This window comes from Rana temporaria, chromosome 2, assembly GCF_905171775.1.
Source record: "Rana temporaria chromosome 2, aRanTem1.1, whole genome shotgun sequence".
NCBI classification, from domain to species: Eukaryota; Metazoa; Chordata; class Amphibia; order Anura; family Ranidae; genus Rana; species Rana temporaria.
The window spans coordinates 157,587,478-157,607,346 of record NC_053490.1 but is presented as its reverse complement, the minus strand read 5'-3'; the positions used below and the strand labels follow the sequence as shown (position 1 = coordinate 157,607,346).

General features: G+C 41.0%; 1 protein-coding gene across 4 annotated transcripts in view; it reads left to right on the top strand.

The window, feature by feature from the left end:
• Nucleotides 1-19,869, top strand: part of DIAPH3 (diaphanous related formin 3) — an 844,467-nt gene that overhangs the window by 310,847 nt on the left and 513,751 nt on the right. For all 4 annotated transcript variants that reach the window (XM_040341346.1, XM_040341345.1, XM_040341344.1 and 1 more), the window contains 2 exons: nt 16,307-16,417; nt 19,501-19,619. In XM_040341346.1, coding sequence (XP_040197280.1) covers nt 16,307-16,417; nt 19,501-19,619 — 230 coding nt within the window. The remainder of the gene's footprint in view (nt 1-16,306; nt 16,418-19,500; nt 19,620-19,869) is intronic.

Below are 19,869 nucleotides of genomic sequence, written 5' to 3'. Positions count from 1 at the left end.
TATTGACTCTTTATTCACTGATTTTTTTTTTACTTCTATTTTATAAACTAATATTAATTTAAAACTTTTTAATTTTGTCTGCTTTGTTCATTAATATTTGTTAAGCTTTAACATACATTTAAACATTTCACATTGAAAATAAATAAATAATAATTTGTAAATAACTTTTCAATGCTTTGTGCCATTGCTGACGGCTGAAGTGTAAACAAAAAACTTGCATTACGTATAGGTAATTGATATCGGTGAGTACTAAAAAAAAAAAAAAAAGGCCCTAGCATACCTTAATGGTAATTTTTTTTTCTATTTCTTTACACTTTACATTGTTTTTCATATATTTTGCTTTTAAATTTGATTGAAGCAAAGAGTATTATGTCTTAATTTATTGCCATCTTGTTTGATGACCTAATAGGGATTTTAAATCTTTAAAGTAAAGTTCTTCAGAATCGTGAAAAAAATCATGATCTTCTAAGCAAAAAAAATGTGATTCTCATTTTATCCAGAATCGTGCAGCTCTACTAGCGATGTAAGGGTCATTTAACGACCCTCCCATATAGTGTCTATTATAAATTTGTCAGCCACCCTATCACAGTCCCACTGTAAGTGGCTGATCATGACATTACAGTATTATGTACAGTGGGTATAGAAAAGAATTGTCACATATTATTGCTTTGCAGCCTGAAATGAAGACAGACACGGTTTTTGTTGTTATCCACCTTTATTTACTCAGTGCAACTTATAACTTCCAAGTGAAAGATTTAACACCAACTTGTATGAAAAAAGTAAAAATTCAAAAACAGAATCATTGAATTGGGTAACTGATCACCCTCTTGTGTCAGTACTTTGTTGAGACACCTTTTTCTTTAACTACAGCCTTAAGTCTGTTGGGATATATGTCTACTAACTTTGCACAGCTTAACTTTGCAATATTTGCCCACTCTTCTGTGCAGAAGTGCACATTTGATGGTGACCATTTGTGGACTACAGTTAACAATTTTCAAGTCTGGGCTTGCAGGGAAATTCTCCTTTTTCACCTTTAACTACTGTGTGGTAATTTTCGCTGTGTGCTTTGGATCATTGTAATGTTGTAAGGTAAATCTTCTTCCCACTGACAACTTTCTGGTAGAGTTCAGCAGATATTCCTCAATAATTTGATGGTATTTCACACATCCATTTTTCCTTCTATCCTGAGAAATGATCCAGTCCCTGCTGCAGAGAAACATCCCCATAACCGGTTAATACCACTTCAATGCTTTACTGTAGGAATGATAATATTTGGATGGTGAGCTGTATTGGATTTCCACCAGCTATATCCTTTGGTGTTGAGGTCAAATAATTAAATTTTAGTCTCATCTGACCATAACACCGGTTTCCATGTGACCTCACAATCTTTAATGTGAGTTTTGGCAAAGTTCAGTCGTGACTGCATGTGGCCTTTTTTAAGCAGTGGATTTTTTTCTTGAAACCCTCCCATATAAGCCACAGTTGTGGAGAATTTGTGATTTTATTGTCACATGCACATAATGGACACTCTTTGTCATAAATTTTTGCAACTGCTTCAGAATTGCTGTAGGCATCTTGGTAGCCTCTCCCGACTAGTTTCCTCCTGGCTCTTTTAGGCTGAGTTCACATATATGCAAATTATATGCATTTTTAACCACATCCATTTTGCATAACATGTGAATGTGAACAGCTTTCAATGGAGCTGCTTCACACAGGTCCAGGGTGACTGCGGTGTGGTTTGTAAAAGGGTATTGTGCATTTTTGGGTCCGGTTCAGTTGCAATTTCAGATACAAATTTGCACCTGAATCACATCTGAACCTATGAACAAAACCACACCGTATTCTGGACTGCAAACCAAAGTCAGACGTGTGAACCCAGCCTTAATCAGTTGGGTACGACGTCCTAATCCAGGAAGGGTCTGTGTTGTACCAAATACCTTCCACCACTTATTAACCACTTGTGGACTGGCCCATGTGGATATACGTCTGCAGAATGGCACGGACAGGCATAATCCCGTACCTGTACGTGGCCCTTTAAATGCCTGTCCTGTGGTCGCGAGCGCGCCGTCACCGGCACGCTCGCGACCCTGCCGTCTTCCTCGTGAGTCGGACCGCGGGTCCCGCGGCTCGATCGCCGCGGGGATCCCCGTGATTGTCTCACGGAGGTATAGAGCGGAAAGATACTTATGTAAACAAGCATCTCCCCGCTCTAACTAGTGACAATGACACTGATCTTGGCTCCATGTACTCGGAGCCGAGATCAGTGTCATGTGACACAGTGCCCATCCCCCTACAGTAAGAAACACTATGCAGGGAACACTTAACCCCTACAGCGCCACCTAGTGGTTAACCCCTTCACTGCCGGTGTCATTTTCACAGTAACCAGTGCATTTTTATAGCACTGATTGCTGTAAAACTGACAATGGTCCCAAAAGTGTCCGATGTGTCCGCCATAATGTCGCAGTCACGATAAAAATTGCTGATCGCCGCAAAAAAAGATATTATTAAAAAATGCCATAAAACAATTCCCTATTTTGTAGATGCTATAACTTTTGCGCAAACCAATCAATAAACGCTTATTGCAATTTTCTTTACCAAAAATATGTAGAAGAATACGTATCGGCCTAAACTGAGGTTTTTGTCTATTGCACAAAAAAATAAAAACCGTGGGGGTGATCAAATACCACCAAAAGAAGCTCTATTTGTGGAAAAAAAAGGACGTCAATTTTGTTTGGGAGCCACGTCGCACGACCGTTCAATTGTCAATTAAAGCGACGCAGTGCCGAATCGCAAAAAGTGGCCTGGTCTTTGACCACCCAAATGGCTCGGGGCTAAAGTGGTTAATGGACTTCACTGTGCTTCTAGGCATTGATACAGCCTTTGATTTTTTTTTTTTTTTGTATCCATCTTCTTTCTTGTGCCTGTCCACAACTTTATCCTTGAGATCTTTTAACAGTGCCTTGCCACTCATAGTTCATTGTTTGCTTCAGTTGCACTATCGGAGATCGAAATGCTCCAGAAAAGCTCCTTTCATGCTGAGCTAATCAAAATGACCACATCTGATCTGATCACAGTTGAACATCAAATGGCTTTGTGTGCCAATGGAGAAGGTGATTAGCCACACCTAATTGAGTGTACAAGTCATTTTTAGGAGGGGGTGATTATTTTTCTAACTCTTTAATTCTGTTTGTGAATTTTTATTTATTTTTTCCTGACATGTTGGTATTTTTCACTTGGGTGTTATAAGTTGCCCTGAGTAAATACAGCTGGAATAAAAACAATAAAATGTGTATGTCTTCACTTCTATACCCTACTCTACCCTATACCCTATTCTTAACGTGCATAAATGTACCATTTATTAGCATTTGTGCAATACAAGCCATTGTGAGCATTTTTCTGCCAGAGTATTTGAAATTTTTTCCTGCCCCTAGTGTGCACGGACCCTAAACATCTCTATTTAATTGTAGAGCTTTGAACCAAATTTGTATTTTATTATAGCCTGTTGAGCAAATAAACACATACAAACATTAGAGGCAGATAAGGTTTTAACAGATCAGTAGACTCAGAAATCCACGTAGCTTCTATGATGCTCTGAGTCACAATTTTTATGTGGATTTATAAGTTCACTCTGAATCTGCATTTTCAAATGAAACTTCCTTGTTCGAATTGTAGGAATTTTACTGATGGAGTTTTTTCTTGCACATATTAGTGCTGTTTATTTTTGTACATATCAGCAATATCAATTGCATGCATTTTTAGCGAGCTTCTCACTGCCATGTTCCGTTTTAATGTGATAAGCACACTGGTAATGGATGTGTTACTGCCAGAACTACATCTGTAGCTGCATGTATAATTAGAAAACATGGTTATCTTGCATTTCACATTACTCTGTTCTACGTGCAAGATTTTCAGCATTTGAAGGTTTTAATAAATCATTCTGTCACATACACATTTCTCTCAAAGCACCAAGAACAACAGGAATATTACTGTAATTGCTAATTAATTTTAAAATCAGATTTTTAGATATTGGTGATTAAGCACTCTGGTGTATCAAATAAACAGAAATAGCCCATTATGTAGTTGCAGAGACCTTAATTTTAGGGCTTGTTCATTGTAAATGGCACCCTAACATGTTGTACGATAGAGCCCAACGCACAGTGCATATCATGCATTGTGATGCACTGTGACTTTAATTAATTTTTTTTGAGAACACTGGGCTGGTCTCTGTATAGCAGCTATCTGGATCAGTGGGATTATGCTTGGACCAGATGTGTGTGCGCACTAGCCAGGATGTGACTTGCATGGAGCTAGACTCTTCATTGTGTATTGTGTTGGCTGTAGAGCCCTTTCCAGGTCCAGAGGCGTGGCACAGACCCAGATGCAACTGATCCCCTCGGCCAGAACACAATGGCTGTGAGCGATGATCAGGTGCTGGTTTTCCAGCATGCTTGTTTAACAGAAACTGATCAAGGAGCTTTATACATGGGCTAAAAGTGGGCTGGTCCTTGCAGAACCGACCATTTTTGGCCTGTGTGTATATCCTTTAGAGAGAGCGGGTAATGAACTGAGATGATCATGCTGTCGATGGTTGCTTCGCATAGGAATGAGAGATCTCGCTGGGAGAGGAAGTGGTAGTCCAAACAGGCATATCGCCGACGTGGAATTAAAAAAAATTGTAGTCTCTGTCGTTAGTGTGTAGAATTCCCCAGGTATCATGCAAGCTTAAGACATGGAGTTAGTTTGATTTGCTTCAGTGCTATAAAGGAGACGGGTGAGGTTCCAGGTGAGGCACCCTGTAACTGGTTCATTTGTACATTAAAATCCACTCCAAGAATCAAAAGCCCTGACTTAAAGCCAGCAAACAGGACAGCACTGTGTGATAAAAAGGGACTTGTTTGCTGTTGGCTCATATATGTTACCCAAAGTAAATGGCCTTCCATAGATTGTACCTTTCATGGAAAGATAGTAACCCTCCTGATCCACCATTTGATCGTGGAGAATAAAGGGAGTCTGCTTGGAGATTAGAATGAACCCCCACAGGATTTAGAAGCAGCGATAGTTGCTTGGAAGGGCATTGGGCAACGTTTATCAAAGAACCTGGGCAAAGAGCCTGATTTAAAGTGTGTTTCCCGGGGGAAAATGTTGTGAGCCCTATGTTTATACATTTCGGTCAAGACTATGGTTCTCTTTGTTTCTGATATATTCAGACCCTGTACATTGAGAGAGAACTTTGTTTTGAGTGAGACACTTTATGCTGATACGAAGGCATGGGAAAGGAAGTTTATAAGGTGATGGCAACAGAACAAGCTTTTCAGGTCATCACATTGATCATAATTATTATTATTATTATGTGTTTCCAATGCTGCCCAAATTATCACATCCAACTGGGCTTAGTGGTGCATATTCCATTTCTAAAGCATGCTTATGTTTTGGGTTGTTGGTTTGAGGCAATATGCTAGCGATTTCTTTAATTTATCTCCCTCCCCCAAAAACACCATTTTATGAAAACCGTATTTGTTTTGTGCTTTGTGAAAGGTAAAATCATTAAGAAACTGTTGAGCTTGAAGCCAATCTGAGTGCGCTAGAGAGCAACATATGAGGTTTTTGGATTAGGATGTTCTAGTTCTTAGTGCCTTTTCTGTCAGCCTGGTATTAATGTTTAAAAAAAGACATCTTAAATATACAATATTTTCATGGTGTCCCATAAAATTGATGGCCACACACATTTACACCTCCCTCCCCAGTTAGGCCTCAGGTGGTATGTTGGTCAGGCAGAGTGGATTAAAACTCCAGTACCCCTTCATGGCTTCCCCATGTACAGTGAAGAAATACAAATCTATACACCTAATCTGGCTGTACTTGCTGGCAAAAGACAAACAAGAATGACACCTCTTGTTTATGATATGTACTGGGAGCAAACTGTAAATTGTGAGAACCTAAGAAGAAAATTAGTGTTGGTATGAATTTCCTGTAGGCAGATAATGGGTGGTTAATAGAAGAGTACATAATCAAATACAACTTATCTCTTTTACTGGGTCATTCAGGCCCCTTACATGCCAAGGAATTATTTGCATCATTTGTGGTGCCATTAGAAAACAATACACACTACTAGTAGAATATACATGAGTATCTAAAAGTGAGGGTATCCAGAGCACAGACTCGGTCCTCTCAAACAGTAAGACCCTGTACACACGATCGGACAAAACCGATGAAAACGGACTGAAGTTCAATTTCATCGGTCCAAACCGACCGTGTGTGGGCCCCATCGGTCAGTTATCCTTTGGTCCAAAAATCTAGAACTTGCTTTAAAATTCAACCGATGGACGCCTAACCGATAGGTCAAAACCGATGGTTAGTATGCAAAAGCATCGGTTCAAAACCTGCGCATGCTCAGAATCAAGCCGACGCATGCTTGGAAGCATTGAACTTCATTTTTTTCTGCACGTCATCATGTTTTACGAGATTCAGCATATGAAACTGTGAGGTAAGTTATTCCCGCATAGATGTCCTCCAGGAAAAGTCCTCTGTATGTGTGTATCAGAAAGAGAGAGAGAGAGAGAGAGAGAGAGAGACCTACAAACATAAAGAGAGACTGGGTGTAAGAATCATCCAACCTTCCAAAATCACAATAAAACAATCTTGCAAACACTGATAGGCTCCACAAAGGATGCATGTTGAGGGCTGCCTAAACTTGCCAACCAAGGTATTGATATTTAAAAATGAGATGGGGGGGGGGGGAGTATCTAGTCCAAAACAATTTACACAATGTGACTTTCAAATTGAAAGCCTGGCTTGGATGAAAAAAAATAATAATACTAATTGTCTAATAGTTGGTGGATTACACACCTCTTACAATCAACATCAGGGGAGAGCAAAGAGAAAACAGGCATTGTTTAAATAATTCACCTCTGGTTAAATGTTTCACCCATTTTTTGGGTGGAACATGTAACATATTCTAGCTTCTGCACTTTCTCCCCTTGAATTCCCCCTCCCCTGTGACAACAGGCAGAGAATCTTCTCCCTGCTGCCAACATTTAAAGACCAAAAAACAAAACGTGGGGCTCTGCCCACACGGCCATGTCATTCATGCCCAGTTTACTGTGAATTAATAGACTGACTATACAAGTATGATCAGCCTTTGCGGCTGATGGCTTTTAGTTCTCAATGAACCACGATGGCTACAAGGACTATTTTGTTGTGATAGAATGGTCATGTCAGACCATGGTATGGTAGATCTTTTAATGTCTTTCTAGGGCTGTGTGTTGTAGAACTTAACTTAACCTTTTTGTTATCAAGTTCCTGATTGTTTGAAGTTGTTTCTTACTAGGAAAAGTTGAGTTGGGGAAAAAAGCATAATAAGCAACCTTGAAAGAGATAAAGAGAACTTTGAAGATCGTAATATTTAATAGAAAGGCTGTTGCCTGAAGGGAAGAAGTGACTGCTCTAGCAGAAAGTAAAATGATTGTGTGTTTAGTACTTTGATAGATTACTAGGATGAAAGCTACTGTGTATTTTATAGAGGGATGTCATAGGGTTACGATAGTCAAGGTAGTATATGATGAGGGCATTCATTCAAGAGAAACTGCAAGCTCACTAGCCCTATTATTCCTAGTGTTGCGTAACGTTCAACCATTAACCTTTTTGATGTGCACCATACACTCTGCACACTTAATGCACATTTCACAGACTGGTGTAGAGTGTGGCCAACAATATCCGTGTGTTGTCTTTGATAGTATACAAACCATGTCACATCTAGTAAGTAGAACATTTGTTTGAATACTGCAGCCTAATAACTTAAATTTATTATTAAACACTGTTTAATCTGTTTGGTAAGTCTACTGGCTTTGATCAAAATTGGTTAATTCTAAATGGCTGTCTATGTGCTTATAGGGTAAAGAGTGCAAACTATGTCATCTAGGACCCACTCACACTGCTGCTTTGCCACAACACACTTACTCAATGTGCAGTGCTATTCATTTTGTTGTTAGGTTAAAGTCCTGTGGGTTGGGCCATAAAGTGGACCTGGGAAATACCTGGGTACATAGGGGAACACAAGAGGTCTTCCAGCGTATGCCCAATAAGTGATTCAGTGGAGGCCGGGGACACTGGGCCCACAAAAGGGGGAACTCGCGCATGATCCAGGCTCATCAAAAGAGAGGCCATCTGCGGAAGCTGCAGGAGGGCCTGTGATTGTAACCGAGTGCCGTCGCGATCTTGGGACCCGTGGCCTGACACCCACTTGCAGAAGACTGACCCAAAAGATCCCCAGTGTGCTGTCCCCGCTATCATAGGGGAGACCGGAGGGTTCTCCCCTAGGTCTGGCTGCTGTTGGCACTTCATTCAACGAGTTGTAGTGTCCACGGAAGACTTCAGCTGGTCGGAGCTTCCGAGTCAAACGGCCATATTGGGAGCCACCACACTTGCACCTGAGGTTTTTTGTCCTAATGCATTTTATGCTTTTTAAACCTTCTGCGTGCCTCAGCCCCCCCAATACCTGAGCCCCATCTCGATCCAGCGATGTTGCGCCATTGGCTCACTCTACTGCCAGTCAAAGGCAGTGAGCCAATAAAATGAGAGGGGAGGGGGCCAAGCTCCGTGTCTGGATGAACACACAGAGCAGCAGCTCAGCTCGGGTTCCCCCATAGCAAGCTGCTTACTGTGGGGAGCCCTTGGCAAGAGGGAAAGGCCAGGAGCTTCGGTGGGTGACCTGAGAAAAGGAAGATCTGGGCTGCTGTGTGCAAAACCACTGCACAGAGCAGGTAAGTATAACATATTTTTTATTTTTAAACAACAATAAATAAATTACTTTAGTATCACTTTAACAGAAAAAGTTTTCCCTTTACATACATTTTAATACTGGAAAAACAATGCATTAAAAGCGTAAAATGAGTAAAAATATTTTTCTCATAGTGCCTGAGAGCTTTAGAATAAGTAACACAACCATGGAGGATCAAAGTTTTAATAAACAGAATCATTTTGTGCTTGTAATGTAGATACTTACAGCTAGCCAAGTGGCGGTCCAGTCTTCATCTCTCTATTGTATAAACAGTATATGTCTGTTAAGAAATATGAAAATCATTACTCAAGGATTTATTCTCTACCTATAGGTAGCCACAATGTTAAAAACTGCTGCCATAAATTGGCTAGTTTAGGCAGTTCTTGGTGTTGTGAAAAGCATGACTCTGAGCTAACAGCCGAGACTGAAGATTGCTGTTGGCTTTCAAGGTGACAACTGTAGAGCTATAATACCTGTGGGAATTATTTCTGTCTGCTTGCCAGCAGCGCCAGTTTTCTACTATTTTGCTTTCTTCTATTGCATTTCCTTTATAGTGCAATTCATTACAGTGAGAGCAGTGATTCTGTTGAAAAGCTATGACAGTAGGGTCTTAAGGAAACACATGAAAAATACATAGAGATGGCTGCAGTGCAAAAGGGTGATTTTTTTAAAAGTTCACTTCAGCTTAAAGGTTCTGCAGCACCTTGCCAGGTATTTTGTAGCTGGAATTTCTGGATAATGTATTTAGCACTTTCCCAGCCTGATTTTATTTTACACAATGCTAGCGTTTTGTATGAATTCTGAAAAGGCATGATATGCTTTGCCTGCTGTAAAGCAGAACCCCAAATACGTTCATCAATTGTTTACACTCTGTGCTGTTGGATAATATTTCTTAACGTATAATACAAAACATTGCCTCTGTTGTGTGTATGTATGTGTGTATGTATGTATGTATGTGTATATATATATGTGTGTATATATATATATATATATATATATATATAATCACACACAGTACTGTGCAAATGTTTTAGGCAGGTGTGAAAAATGTATGTAAATTAGGAGTGTTTTCAGAAATTAAAGTGTTAATTTATTTTTTATCAAACTGGAAGGTAAATGAAAAGAAGGAACATACCACTATTTGGTGTGACTTCCCTTTGCCCTTAAAACAAATTAACTACAGATCTTCTGTGGATGTAGGCGGTCTCAAATCCTTCTGTCTTTTCATGTAATCCCAGACAGACTTGATAATGTGATCAGGGCTCTGTGGGGGCCAAACTATCACTTCCAGGACTCCTTGTTCTGATTTATGCTCAAGATAGTTCCTAATGACATTAGCTGTATGTTTGGGGTGGTTGTTCTGCTGTAGAATACATTTGGGGCCAATCACACACCTCCCTGATGGTATGGCTTAATGGATAAGTATCTGCCTGCATTTCTCAGTATTGCAGACACCATTGATCCTGACCAAATCTACAAGGAACCTCCACCATGCTTCACTGTTGCCTGCAGACACTCATTTTTGTACTGCTCTCCAGCCATTCGGCAAAAAAAAAAAAAAAAACTGTCTCCTTTTGCAGCCAAATATTTCAGATTTCGACTCATCGGTCCAGAACCCCTGCTGCCATTTTTCTGCACCCCACTTTTTTTTTTTTCCACAAAAGATTTTATTGAAGCATAAAAAATAGTACAGGCATAAACGTTTGTCAAAATAAACATGTTGCAGATAACATTTTGACAGGTATCAATGACAAACTGAAACCATATGGTGAAAATAGACAGAGTGTACCTTTCAGGGTAAGCTTCCCGGCAACGGGCCTGGAATTGGGGTGTTCTGAGAAAAAGAGATGAAAAGAGGGGAGGTGGGGGGTAGGGGGGGAGAGGCGGACAGAGAGGGGGTAGGAGGGAAGGAGGCCACTCCTCCATCACGGGACTGTAAGGAATTATCGGTCTGGGTGGTAAGGGTGAGGTCCGTGGTCTGTTCAGGAATCCCGTGGTGCAGCGAGTTCAGGGGGGGAAGTAAGATTTGTAGCATTCAGTAGATTTGAAGTGGGTCCAGCATGCCCATGTCAGTGTGTATTTCTGTAAGCGCTCCTGAGAAGTGTAGATAAGTTCCTCCAGTTCTGCAATTCTGGCCACTCTAGCTAGCCATTCTCTAGTGGTAGGAGCTTCCGGGGAGCGCCAATGGTTTGGAATACAGAGCCTAGCTGCATTTACCATGTGCATGGCCAAAGATCTGTGATAAACGCGTTTGGGAAGGGTTGAATGATGTAGGAGGTACTGTGCTGGGTTGTAGTCGAGTTCATAGGTTGTTACCTTTTTAATGATGGAGTGTACTTCCGCCCAAAAAGGTTGTATGGATCCACATTCCCACCAGATGTGTATCATGGATCCCACATCGGAATCACATCTCCAGCAGGTGTTAGGGATTGTAGGCGAAAATTTATGTAAGCGTGAGGGGGTCCTGTACCATTTGGTTATAATTTTGTATCCGTTTTCTTGGATCGCGACGTTTAGTGAACCCTTATGGGCGATTGTGTTTATGTTTTCCCAGTATTTATCAGTGAGCTCTGAATTTACGTCCTTCTCCCAGGATTCATGAAGGCGTATGGAGGATGATGGGAAGGAGTCATCCTGGAGGAGGGCGCAAATGAAAGATATGAGATGTCTTTGTGGGGCCGGGCGGAGGCAAAGAGATTCAAACGGGGTAAGAGACCTTGACCAGGTCGCATTTGTGGCTTTGGATGCAAGATAGTGTCTCATTTGTCTAAATGGCCAGAAAGGAATATTCTGTGTGCGTGATTCGGCTGCCAGGTCATCGCTTGGACGTGGGTTTCCCCCCTTAAATAAGTGTTTCGCTAGAATGTCCGGGTATGGCCATTCCTTGTGCAAAAAAGTGGGGTCTCCCGGAGGGAAGTCCGGATTTCCCCTTAGTGACGTCAGCGGGCCCAGATGTGAGGAGAGTTTATGCAAGGATACAGCTCTATTAAACGCCGCCAGGGTAGGGTATATAAGGGGGTGTGTTTTGAGTGATTGGGGCCATAGATGAGGAGGGAGCCATGGGAGTATGTGCGTAGGTGTGTAGGTAAAGAGCCTTTCCAATGAGACCCATGCCTTCCTCAGGTGGTGGATCTTCCAGTCTGCGACCCTAGTCAGGTGACATGCTAGATAATATTTGTGGAGGTCTGGTAGACCGATTCCACCACGGTTTTTGGGTAGGGTGAGCCGTGAGTATTTTATGCGGGGAGGTTTGTTTCTCCATAAGAAAAGAGAGCAAGCTTTCCTATATGACGCAAAGAAGGAGGTGGGAAGGTGAATTGGAATTGACTGTATCAAATACAACAGACGGGGAAGGATCACCATCTTGATTAAGGCCGCCCGGCCAAACCAGGAAATGTTCAAATTGGCCCAGTCTTTCAGGTCACTCTGAACCCTCGTAAGTGCTTTCAGAAAGTTCAGGTTGAAAAGTTCCGTCATATTCCTGGTAATCTGAATGCCAAGATATGTTATAGCCGTCTCCTTCCATTGAAATGGGAAAGAATCCTGGCAGTGCAACACTTCCTGGTGGGGCAGCGAGACGTTCAAGGCGTAAGATTTCGAGTAATTTATCTTTAAGTTGGAGATTTCTCCAAACTGGCCTATGTCCTTTAGTAAATTTGGTAAGGAAATTCTGGGGGTTTGTAGGGAGAGTAGGATGTTGTCCGCAAAGGCAGCGACTTTAAATTCCTTTCCTGCTATGGTGACTCCTTTGATGTCGGGATTATTACGTAATCTTTTTAAAAGGGGTTCTAATGACAAAACAAAAATTAGCGGGGATAAGGGGCATCCCTGGCGAGTTCCGTTGCTGATGGAGAAGGCGTTTGACAGGAAGCCGTTAGTCTTTACTCTGGCCGATGGATTGGAATATAGGGCGTTAATGCACGTAGCCATGCGGGGCATCAGCCCGATTCTTTTTAGAACTTCTCGCATGTAATCCCAGGCCACCCTGTCAAACGCCTTCTCCGCATCAAGGGACAGAAAGAAGCCTTTGGAGTTCGACGTTTGTAGCCAGTGTTGTATGTTCAGGGCACGTATGGAGTTGTCCCTTGCTTCTCTGCCCGGTACAAACCCCACCTTATCTAATGTGACCAATCCAGGGATGAGGGGGAGTAGTCGATTGGCTAGAATTTTGGCGTAGAGTTTAATGTCCACGTTGAGGAGGGATATGGGCCTGTAGTTTGAGGCTAGCAGGGGGTCTTTGCCCTCCTTAGGTATGACCGTTATATGGGCTTCTAAAAGCCTGCCCGTTTGGGTATGTGGGTCTGCCAGGGAGTTAAACATTTTGAGCATTTCAGGGGTCAGGGTATCCTGGAACGTCTTGTAATATATGAGGGATAGGCCATCTGGGCCTGGGCTTTTCCCTACTTTCATTTGCTTTATGGCCAGGAACAGCTCTTCTTTAGAAAGGGGGGACTCCAGGGCCTCAGCTTGTTGGGTGGAGATGGGTTTGGGACAGTATTCGGCTAGATATTCTTGTATTCGGAAGGCCCGAGCAGAGGCAGCAGTGCCTCCTGGACTCGTTTGAGGTAAGTTGTACAGGTTAGAGTAAAAACTCTCAAAGTGGCTTGCTATCTCCTCATTTTTTGAGAGGAGGGTGCCCTGCTTGTCCCGAATTTGATGGATTCTAGAGGAAAGCCTGGCTGCCTGTATTGTGCGTGCTAGCATTCTGCCGCTTTTGTTCCCGTGCTCATAGAACACTTTTTGTTGCAGAATATAGCGTCGTCTCGTTCGTTTCCCGAGTTCATCTAAGAGTGCGGACCTAGCCTGCACTAAATCTTGCAGTACTGTGTGTGAGGTTGACAGTTTGTGCGCTGCTTCTAGCCTGTTGATGGTTTTAATAAGTGTCTTGATAAGTTCCTGGTGTCTTTTTTTGGCCACTGATGCTAGGGCTATGAGCTTCCCCCTTAAAACACATTTATGTGCTTCCCAGAGTGTGACCGGTGTGATATCCGGGGTCGTGTTTTCCTGGAAATATGTCTGAATGTGAGACTTGATCTGGGCAACTGTTACAGGATCTTTCAGTAGTGAAGGGTTTAGGTGCCACGTTTTCGTGGAGTTGTTTACTTCAGGGAAGGAAAGTGTTACGGTGACAGGGTGATGGTCGGATAAGAACATTGGTTCAATAGTGGCTTGGGATAGGAATGATAGGTCTGATTGGGAAAGAAAGAAATAATCAATTCTTGAATATTTTTGATGTGGAGCCGAGAAGAATGTGTAGTCTTTAGTGTTTGGGAAAAGGGTGCGCCAGGTATCATGGAGTGTCAGGTTCTGGATTTGTAGTTTGATTTGGCGTAGGGCTCGGAAGGGGAGAGTGGAGGAACCAGTGGAGGAGTCTAGAACGGGGTTCATCGGAGTGTTGAAATCCCCACCTAGAATCAACAGTCCTTCTTGAAAGGTGGAGAGAAGGTCGCCCACTTTCCTGAAAAATGTAACTTGGTGTTCGTTTGGGCTATAGATGTTGGCAATAGTAATTGGTTTAGATGCAAACCTACCCTTGAGGAAGACATACCTGCCCTCTGGATCAATCAATGTGTCAGCTAGTTGAAACTCGGCATGCTTAGAGATGAGGATCGAAACCCCCTTGGCTTTGGAGTTCGGGTTTGTGGAGTGTAGGGCTTGTTTGTAGATGTGGTTGGTTAATCTTGCTACAATTCTTCCATGAATAGCACTTCTGGACAGAATTCTACAGGCGATAGATGGGTGTACCTGGGTCACACTGGTTTCCACCAGTACTGTGCTGATGGCACTACTGGAATTCTTCCATCTTACGATGTTGAAGGGAAGTAAGCATGATATGTCTTTCATCTGTTACATTGTTTCCTTGGCTGACCACTGCATCTACAGTTCTCAACATTGCCTGTTTCTTTGTGCTTTTTCAAAAGAGCTTGAGTACCACGTTTTGAAATCTGTCGGCTTAAAATCTTTGCATGATAGAGATGCTGATGCATACTTGTGTCTTGTTGCTGTGCTCAGTCTTGCCATGGTATATGAAACTGTGGGGTTTATTTACTAATACTAGTGCAAAATCCGGAGCAGCTGTGCATGGTAGCCAATCAGCTTTTAACTTGAGCTTTTTTAATTAAGCTTTGACAAAAAAATAATAGAAAATGGAAGCTGATTGGTTGCTATGCAGAACTGCCCCAGATTTTACACTCTCTAGTTATAGTAAATCAGCCCCTACCTTCCACGACCTCACCTTAGCAGAGTTTGGCTCAGTTTTAAGCCTGCTAAAACTGTTTCAGTTAATTATGGTGTTTCAACCTACATACAAAATTGATGATCTGCTTGGCATAATTGATTATCATACACCTGACTGAAATCCTACAAAATACCTGAGGGCCAGTTCACACCACATGCAGTCCAGTGCGTTTTTGTTCTGCATCAAAAATGCATGGGAAATAGGTTTTTATGGTTTCCATTGACATAGTTCACACCAGTGCAGTCAGTTCCAGGGCTTTTCTGTTCCAGAAAAAAAAGCAGAACATGCTGCATTTTTCCTGCACTGGAATGTACTGAAACGCACTAAAATGCATTAAAAAAACACAGTGTAACAAATCAAACAAGCATTAAAACTGCACTGGATCCTTATATGGTGGGGGAAAAAAAAAACACCTGGAATGCCTCTGGAAACGCATAAAAAATGCACGAAAATAACAATGTATTGATCACCACATCTATTGTGTTTTTTTTTTTTTTTTTCACTTTTCTTGTTTATGAAAATACATAATAAACATATTGAAAGAAAACAAATGCACAAAAAACACACAAACACTTTAAAAACATGCATTCAAAAACACATCCGGAACGGATGTGGAATGTATTTTTGTGGTATGAACCTTCCCCTACTTTGTGCAAGTGTACAAACTGTGCAAGTGTAATTGATGGTAGTTTGAAGCCAAAGGGTAGTCACAGCAAATTTGATTTAGATTCTTCTTCTTTTCTCTCACTTTGCATTTTGTAAAGTGATAATAAAGAAATATATATATTTTTGAAAGCAATCTTACCTTACAACATTTCTTCACACCTGCCTAAAGTTTTTGCTCCATTTATTTATACATTTTCAGAAAGATATGCAATGTAGACAAACAAAATATGAATGACATTAATATCAACCAAGGCCAGGAAGTGATTGTTTCCTTTAAGAGTTCTATATGGCTCAATCTGCATTTGTTGATGAGTGTGTCTTGTATGGTTTATTTGATGGCCAGGAGTGCTTATTATCTCCTCGGAAGAGCACCATATTCTGTGTATCTCTTTCTTTCTTTTTTATGGTCGCTATTTCTTTAACTCATATAGATGAATTTGTGTGTACAGTATGTATGTGTAAAAAACAAGCAAAAAATAAATAAATGTGTGTGTAATATATATTTTAAATCTTCTATGCATTTTTAATTTTTATATGGCCTGCAAGTTCGCAGTTCTAGTTGCAGTGAATATTGTTGACATGAAAATAACAGACTTTATTTCTCTTTGTCTGCTACCTTGATGTAGGTGGCTTGTATGCAGCTTATCAATGCACTTGTAACATCACCTGATGATCTGGACTTCAGGCTTCACATCAGGAATGAATTTATGCGTTGTGGATTGAGAGAGATATTGCCAGTAAGTGCCTCATAGTCACTGATTTTGCATTATTGAAATTTTCAGACGTGAACTTCTCTTGTTGGTATAATGTGATCTTGTTTGAACACATAAGAAATGCTTCAACTAAACCCAGTGTTGTTAGCCAATTTATAACTTGCCAGACAAACTTTTTCCCCCCTAATCATGTATATTTCCTTATTCCTTATATTTAAATGCTGATTTAACCAACACATACATGTATTTGTTGCATGTATTATTGACCCCTAGATAGTCAATCTGGCACTTATTTAAGGTTTTGGGAAATGTTGAAGTTTAAACCTTCTTATAGATTTTAATGTCCTGGGGACTGTGGTCGTGAGATTTAATCTTTTTAGTGTGTGGGCCTGCACACTTGCCATGACCATTGCAAGGTGGCCCACAGTAGGATAGTTGTCACCTCTCACCATTCCTCTTAGGAACAACTACACAAGTGATATTTCTACTTTGCTTAACCACTTCAGCCCCGGACCATTTTGCTGGTCAATGACCAGGCCACTTTTTGCATTTCGGCACTGCGTCGCTTTAACTGACAATTGCTCGGTCATGCGACGTGGCTCCCAAACAAAATTGGCGTCCTTTTTTCCCCACAAATAGAGCTTTCTTTTGGTGGTATTTGATCACCTCAGCGGTTTTTATTTTTTGCGCTATAAACAAAAATAGAGCGACCATTTAAAAAAAAAAAAATGAATATTTTTTACTTTTTGCTATAATAAATATCCCCAAAAATATATAAAAATACTTTTTTTTCCTCAGTTTAGGCCGATGCGTATTCTTCTACATATTTTTCGTACAAAAATCGCAATAAGCGTTTATTGATTGGTTTGCGCAAAAGTTCTAGCGTCTACAAAATAGGGGATCATTTTATGGCATTTTTATTAATATATATATATTTTTTTACTATTAATGGCGGCAATCTGCAATTTTTATTGGTTCTGCGACCTTATGGCGGACACTTCGAACACCTTTGACACATTTTTGGGACCATTGCCATTTTTATAGCGGTCATTGCTATAAAATGCACTAATTACTGTAAAAATGTCACGGGCAGGGGAGGGGTTAACACTAGGGGGCGAGGAAGGGGTTAATTATGTTCCCTCATTGTGTTCTAACTAAAGGGGGGTGTGACTGACTAGAGGAAATGACAGATCTCTGTTCATACATTGTATAAACATGCGATCAGTCATTTCTCCCCCTGAAAGGACCAGGCGCTGTGTGTTTACACACACAGCTCCCGGGTTCTCGCTCTGTAACAAGTGATCGCGGGTGCCCGGCGGTGATCGCGCCCGCCGGGCACCCGCGTCAGCACCAGGGGCTAGCCCCTAGTGGCTGAAATGCAAAGTCACATTATATTACGTGATTTTTCGCAGCCGAGCCGACCGGCCACCGTAAAACTTCGGTGGGCGGTCGACAAGCGGTTAACTCAGGCAAAATGCATTTTAAATAATGTATTTTGCATCAATTACCTTACTCGCCAGTCTTGAATCTGAACACCTCTTCTGAAGCTATCCTGCAGAGTAACAAATCAAATTCTGAATTTCCTCCATGAGCAAACTTATAACCTACCCTTGGGACTAGACATTTTCCACACATTATTTGGCCATTATCTTTTGGACACTGGTCCCCTCACCACTCTTGTGAGTTTCTGATGCCTATGATAGAGGACCTGGCCACGACAAGTATCTCCTCCATCAATAGAAGGTGTCCACATCAAACACACAGTGATGTGGGCACCTGAAGAAGAAGAAGCCCAGGAAGTATACAAAAGAAACGAGGATTGTCTTGTTACCGTGGCTTCAGGTAAGTAAATAGGCATTTTGTATTTATTTATTTTTTAACTACAGGGCAGTGGAAGGGAAGGGAGCAAGGTTTGCCAATGTCCTGCAGTTGGGCTTCAAGAACAGTGTATCTAAACTGAATGTGTTTGCTTCCATGACAGTATAGTAAACACAAATACATTTTCTGGAATCTCTTGAAGTAACTAAGCAGAAGACTGTGACTTCTCAATAGAAGTACTGAACAGCATGTCTGACCTGGAAGAGCAACACAAGAAAGTTAGTGGGAATTGCATGCTGGTATCTTTGAAAAAGTAAGGGTCTGATTATTCCATTCACTCAGACAATGCCATCAAGGGTAGAATACATTTTTTCAGATTAGCCGACGGCAAATTATTGGTGTTTTAGTAAAGTGGTATTGATGATTCCTTAAGGAAAAACAGTTTCCTTGATCTTATTCCCCTTGTGGAGATGGGATCCTTTTGTTGCACCCTACACAGCACTTATTATTATTATTAATTTTATTATTATACAGGATTTATATAGCGCCCACAGTTTGCGCAGCACTTTGCATCAGGGAAGACAATACAGTCACAATACAAATCAATAAAGGAGGGATCAGAGGGCCCTGCTCGTTAGAGCTTACAATCTAGAAGGTGCACTTAGTTTATCTTCTTAATTTGTTCTCTGTGTGTGGGTATGGGATACCCAACCAATCAAAAAGTAAGATGGAAAGGCACACTTCATGCCAGGCTCAAAAAACGATTCTAAAATGTGCTATAATATAGTTCCAACCAAAAACGTCTCATATTAGTACAGCCACATAAATAGTGCAAAAATGTGGTGCATCAATATAATGGCATGTTAAGCTGGCCATAGACAGATCAAAATTGGGCCAGTTCAGTGAGAACCATCTTTGAGGAGGCTTGTTGTAATGAAGTCAATCCTCAGTACAACCAGCCTGTCATTTTTTTTTTCCGTTCGATCACTGGTGGCGGCTATAGCTGCCTGCAGTGATCATTGTATTTTGGTGGCTAGGAAACATCCCTCTGGCAAAATACAATAGCAGGGGAGAGGTATTCCCCCATCAACACTGACTGTTGATGGGGTAATCAATTTTTTTTATTTTTTTCAACCTGTGGTTGATAGAAAGAAAACTGCATAATGTATGGCCTGCCCTAGACTAAGCTTATTTATTAATCTTAGTATATTCCAGCCACTGAAAGAGGCTCATTGTCTCTCTATATCAGCATGTTTTCTATCTATCTTTTTTTTTTTTTCGTTATACAGAAATTGAAGACTATCCGTAATGAGGCCCTGGATATCCAGCTGAGGGTGTTTGATGAACACAAAGAGGAAGACATGATGGAGTTCTCTCATCGCCTTGATGATGTGCGCTCTGAAATGGAATATCCTTTCCTATTCTTTTCTATCATTTTGTTTTGTGCCCTGTACATTTAGCAAATGCAACAGGGGTTCTAATTTTTTATTCCATTGCAAAGTATGTCTGGATGCATGAAAAAATAATAAGTATATGTATATATATATATATATATATATGTATATATATATATATATATATATATATATATATATATATATATATATATATATATGCTCATAAGTATATCCAAAAAGCAATTGTTGATGAGTTCCTCC